Here is a 6,000-nt window from a genome sequence, read left to right on the forward strand (position 1 = left end):
CTCTGTGTGACCCCATAGACGGAAGCCGACCAGGCTCCCCCGTCCCTGGGATTCTCCAGGCAAGAACACTGGAGTGGGTTGCTATTTCCTTCTCCAGTGCATGGAAGTGAAAAGTGAAAGTGAAGTCGTTCAGTCATGTCCAACTCTTCGCGACCCCGTGGACTGCAGCCTACCAGGCTCCTCCACCCATGGGATTTTCCAGGCAAGAGTACTGGAGTGGGTTGCCATTGCCTTCTCCGAATACTATACCTAGAAAATCCTAAAAACGCTACCATAAGATTACTAGAGCTCAGTAATTTCAGTACAATTGCTGGACATAGTTAATACACTGAAATACTTTCTTTTTCTATACACTAACAGTTACCATTGCATCAAAAGAATAAAATACCTTGGAATAAACCTACCTAAGGAGGCAAAAGACCTGTATTCTGAAAACTATGAGATGCTGATGAAAGAAATCAAAGATAACACAAACAGAAGGAAAGATATACAATATTCTTGGATTATAACAATCAATATTGTCAAAATGAGCATACTGTCCAAGACAATCTACATGTTCAATGCAATTGCTGTTGAATTACCAATGGCATTTTTCACAGAATAAGAAATTTTAAAATTTGTATGGAAGCACAAAAGACCTCAAATAGCCAAAGAAATCTTGAGAAAGTGAAACAGAGCTGGAGGAAACAGGCTCCCTGACTTCAGACTATACTCAAAGCTATAGTCATCAAAATAATGTGGTACTGGCACAAAAATAGAAATATTGATCAATGGAACAGGAGAGAAAGCTCAGAAACAAACCAACACACCTATGGTCAGTTAATCTACAACAAAGGAGGCAAAAGCGTACAATAGCAAAAATACAGTTTCTTCAATAAGTGGTGCTGGGAAAACTGAACAAACACATGTAAAAGAGTGAAATTAGAACATTCTCTAACACCATAAAAATAAACTCAAAATGGATTATAACTTAAATGTAAAACCAGATATCATAAAACTTTTGGGGGAAAACATAGGCAGGATACATAAATAGCAGCAATATCTTTTTGGATCCATCTCCTGAGTAATGAAAATAAAAATTTAAATTAAAAAGAAAAATTTTTTAAATGAGATCTAAATAAACTTAAAAACTTTTGCACAGCAAAGGAAACCATAAACAAAATGTAAAAGACCAGCTACAGAATGGAAGAAAATATTTTCAAATGATGTGACTGACAGTGGATTAATCTCCAAAATATATAAACAGCTCGTTTTCCTAAAAATGGGCAGAAGATCTAAATAAACATTTCTGCAAAGAAGATATACAGGTGGCCAACAGGCACATGAAAAGATGCTCAGTATCATTAATGATTAGAAAAATGCAAATCAAAACTACAATGAGTTATCATTTCACACCACCCAGAATGGCCATTATCCAAGAGTCTACAAATAATAAATGCTGGGGAGGGTGTGGAGAAGCAGCAGCCGTCCTGCACTGTTGGTGGGAATGTAAACTGTTACAGCCACTATGGAGAACAACATGGAGGCTCCTTGAAAAGCTAAAAGTAGAGCTATCCTGCTTTTTTAGCTCCTGCAGCTTTATTTCTGGGCATATATCTAGAGAAAACCATAATTTGAAAATACACATTCACCCCAATGTTCATAGCAGTACTGTTTACAACAGCCAAGACATGGAAGCAACCTAAATGTCTATTGACAGATGAATGGATAAAGATGTGGCATATATATACAATGAAATATTAGTCATAAAAAGAATAAAAAAGGATAAAATAATGTCATTTGCAGCAACATGGATGGATCTAGAGATTACCATGCTAAGAGAAGTCAGAGAAAGATGAAGTAACATGTGATATCACTTATATGTGGAATCTAAAAAAGATACAAATGAACTTTCATACAAAACAGAAATAGACCCACAGACATAGAAAAGCAACTTATGATTAGCAGAGGGAAAAGGGAGTTGGAGGGAGGGATAAACTGAGAAATTAGGACTGACATATACATACTACTATATATAAAATTGATAACCAACAAGGATCTACTATGTAGCATAGGGAACTATACATAATATTTTGTAATAAACTAAAAAAAATAATCTGAAAAAGTATATATGTATATATGTATAATTGAATCACTTTGCTGTACATTGGATTAACAGCATTATAAATCAACTATACTTCAATAAGAAAAAGGTTTTTTAATTTGAACGGAAATTAATTCCCTGAAATAGTTGCCTGCTGTCATAACTGCTGGGAGTTTTCAGGTACTACCAGGGGAATACAGATACCACAGTTTGAAACTATTGCTATAAAATATGATTCTTAACTTTGGGGCCTCAACATCCCTTAAATTATGTTGAACTCTATAGGCCCTCTTATCCAGAAAAGTCAATCAATCTGAGTCTTGCTTCATCTCTCTCGCTAACTTGCACACACATACCTACATACTCAATGTACAGAAATGGTTTCATTTGCGGATCCCCTAATGCTTAAATATGGACCTCAAGTTTAAAATCATGGCTTAGAAACACTCATTTTCAGGGAACTGAAAAAAACGTTTCTTTTGGCTTTATCTTGATGCTTTTTAATTTTAATGATTTAAATGTGTTTTTTTTTTTAACAACTTTGTGTAGAAAACAAAGAGCATTGCATTTGCATGTTTCCCCAATATCCTAGGGAGAGTACCCTACCTATAACAACTGAGGATGGATTCTACATAGTTCAGATTCAATCAAACTTGAATTATGGTTCTTGGGTCATCTATTTGATCCTGTTTTTTCCCTTTATTCTGTAAGTCTCCACAAGTCTTCCTTGAATGTATAACTTCTTTAAATTTCTACTACCCATCCTCCCACCCAGTAATTTGACCCTACAAAATATTAGGGAAAGATCAAGGATCATTCATGTTATAAAGAGATTTTTCACTCCAAGAAAGGTTCACATGTGTCTTTTAAATTTTTAGCTTGTTTTTAGTGAATTTAAAGAATTATTGGCTTTACAAAACTCAAATGCATTCTATTTCCCAAGTATAAAAAAAATTTTTTTTCTTTGTAGCTTCCCTTCTACTTTCATAGCCCTTATTTTTCAATGTCTTTTCACGTGATTTTTAAAAAACTTAACCTCAGAACAATCAGTCTGGAAACAGCACACCAAAAATCAAAATCCCCACTTGGTGGGTGAAAAAGCTTAGGTGCAGCTATGAACCAAGTTCATTCTTGGGGAGGAGAAAGCTAACCCTCAGTATTCCAGGCAAATATCCACAATGCCTGCCCTGATGGCCTCTTCTGACCTTATTTGCTGATGCTATCTGTTTCTTGTGCTGTTGTAGATATTGATGAGTGTCTGGAACAGAATGTGCGCTGTGGGCCGAATCGCATGTGCTTCAACATGAGAGGAAGCTACCGTTGCATTGAGACACCCTGTCCACCTGACTACCAACGGGATCCTGTGTCAGGGTATGTCTTGCTTTCTCTTCCCAGGCATGCTTTTGAAAATCCTCCTGCCTCTCTCTCCTTGACCAACAAGCCCTGTCTGCAGTCATGTTTCTCACTCACAGGAAGTCAGTAATCCCTCAGGGGCTAGGGGTTTACTGTGTGTTCCTTCTTCAGAGAGTGGGCAAACAAACGAATTCATCCTGCAGCAGCGATTGCCAGCTTTGAGCTGCCAGGGTTTCCTGGAACAAGTCTGCTCAGTGTGTAATGCACCAGGCAACATCTAGAATCCCTCCTCAGCAGGGAGCATTTTATAGGGTGATAGAGCCGACCTATCTTTGAAATTGTCTTTTCTGTTGGTGTTGCCTCAGGGTTTTCAGGGCTCTCTGCTTTTAGAGCACTGGCTCTAAGAGGTACCACGGCTGTTACAGTGATGAGTCATCATGACTCCATGGGAGTGTGGAGGAGACCAAGGATGAGTCAGTAGTCTGTCTGTTCATTCACATCTCATCTTGTTTACATATTCTGCTGTCTGAAACACTGTCTTTTCTGGTTTTGAATAAACTGCTTTGTTCTCTCCCTCCCCTTACAGAAACATTGCACTCCGTTTAGGTACCAAGTTGGGGGGGTGCTTGGAAAATGAGATAATGGCCATCGTGAATAGGCTCCACTAATAAGGAGGTAGTTCTGAAACCGAACTCTGGTTGGATCTCACTTTGTTTTCCTCTCAGTGGTGACTCCCATGTTACTGTAACATGGTCAAGTGTGCGCTGCCCAGGATTCATCCAAAACCTATTTGTAATCTGTCTGAGGGGAATAGGGAAGGGGAAGATAAAAATTACAGACTTATCAGACTTTTAAAAATACTTTGAGAATCTGTATCTTCAGAACATGGTCCTTTGTGCATTTTTTTGTTTTACTCTTTATTACCAGTGATTTGGGGCACACAAGTTCAAAGTCATGACGACTCAAACAACTGCTGTGGGCTCTGGAAAAAGAAAATATACTATTTTTAATCTAAAATGATGTGGAAAGCAAATACCGAAAAGAAAGTTGTTTTTTTTGGAGTTGTAATTGACCTTTTATTTATTTTTAGAAAAATAAACCAATATCAATATATTCTATTTCTGCTTTCAAATAGTCTTAGGGTAGATGTTAACATTTTAAAGTCATTTGTAGTCCTCTCCTTTAAGAAGTCCTTGTTTCCAATATATATGCAGATGTTTCTCTTTCCAAAACTGGCTTTTCACTTTAAAGATGTTCTGTGGTACTTTTTTCTGTGGTTCAAAAGCTTCTGATTTTAATGGAGCTGAGAGAAATATATGACTCTAGACCAGCACACTCTCATCGGCATCTGGCATCTGGTTTCAGTTAATAACACAGACCATGGGGTGAACCTTAGTATTTTGCAGTCAGACTGTCTCCTGCCTTTAATGCCCCCAAATTGTCATGGATCGTGATCACCTGCATCATGCCTTCTCCTGCTTCCAAGCCATGATAACTTTATATATTTCATGTGATTATTGTCCTTAGGTTCTGTCTCAAGAACTGTCCACCCAATGATTTGGAATGTGCCTTGAGTCCATATGCCTTGGAATACAAACTCGTCTCCCTCCCGTTTGGAATAGCTGCCAATCAAGATTTGATCCGGCTGGTTGCATACACTCAAGATGGAGTGATGCATCCCAGGACAACTTTCCTCATGATAGATGAGGAACAGACTGTTCCCTTTGCCTTAAGGGATGAAAACCTGAAAGGAGTGGTGTACACAATACGACCACTACAGGAACCAGAGACCTACCGCATGCGGGTTCGAGCCTTATCCTACGGTGCCAATGGGACCGTTGAGTATCAGACCACATTCATAGTTTATATAGCTGTGTCTGCCTATCCGTACTAAGCAGCTCTCCCAAGCGTAAATCCACATAAGTAAGCCACATTTACCATGGGAATTAAGTTCCCTGAACAGTTGCAATCTTTGCAAGTTGAAAACGGTGCTGTGCTCTGTTTTGTGTGCCTTCCTTGGTAGTGTTGAGGTATTTTCATGATCCCACCATGGTCATATCTTTTGGTAAGATCTAGAAAAGTCTTGTAGTATTTTCTTTATTTATTACACTGGAGCAGTTCCTTTGCAAGGATTATTCTGAACATTTAACAGGACCCATCAGCAATGTTTTATAGTAACATAGTAGCTAAGATAATTTTGTAAAAAAGAAAAAAAATTCAAAGCCAAGCGAATTTCAGCATTTAACCATTTTGAGAATAATAAAGCTAGGTGCTGTGTGTTTTGATCAAAGCTTACTAAGTAACTTATGAAGATACTTTTTTAAGTATTAATACTTTATATTAATAATAGGACTTACATACTTATTTTCACTTTAAAAAGGAAAGATATACCATGCATTATAGAAGTATAGTACAGCTTCTAGAAAGCTTTTTAATACCAAATGATGTTTACCTTGATTGAGCATCCAAAATAAGATTATTATTTTCAGTAACTTTGTGGAACCAGCTGAACCAGTTATAATAATAGAAAAAAATATATTTGTCCTCAGTGATTATGGCATGGG

At 37.5% G+C, this 6,000-nt stretch overlaps 1 protein-coding gene across 3 annotated transcripts in view; it reads left to right on the plus strand.

Annotated features, from left to right (window-relative positions):
* The window catches only part of HMCN1 (hemicentin 1), a 537,282-nt gene extending 531,926 nt beyond the window's left edge, over nucleotides 1-5,356 (plus strand). For all 3 annotated transcript variants that reach the window (XM_027565583.1, XM_027565584.1, XM_027565585.1), the window contains 2 exons: nucleotides 3,328-3,454; nucleotides 4,964-5,356. In XM_027565583.1, coding sequence (XP_027421384.1) covers nucleotides 3,328-3,454; nucleotides 4,964-5,330 — 494 coding nt within the window. In that variant the 3' untranslated portion in view covers nucleotides 5,331-5,356. The remainder of the gene's footprint in view (nucleotides 1-3,327; nucleotides 3,455-4,963) is intronic.
* Nucleotides 5,357-6,000: the final 644 nt, after the last annotated feature.

This window comes from Bos indicus x Bos taurus, chromosome 16, assembly GCF_003369695.1.
Source record: "Bos indicus x Bos taurus breed Angus x Brahman F1 hybrid chromosome 16, Bos_hybrid_MaternalHap_v2.0, whole genome shotgun sequence".
Lineage (NCBI taxonomy): Eukaryota > Metazoa > Chordata > Mammalia > Artiodactyla > Bovidae > Bos > Bos indicus x Bos taurus.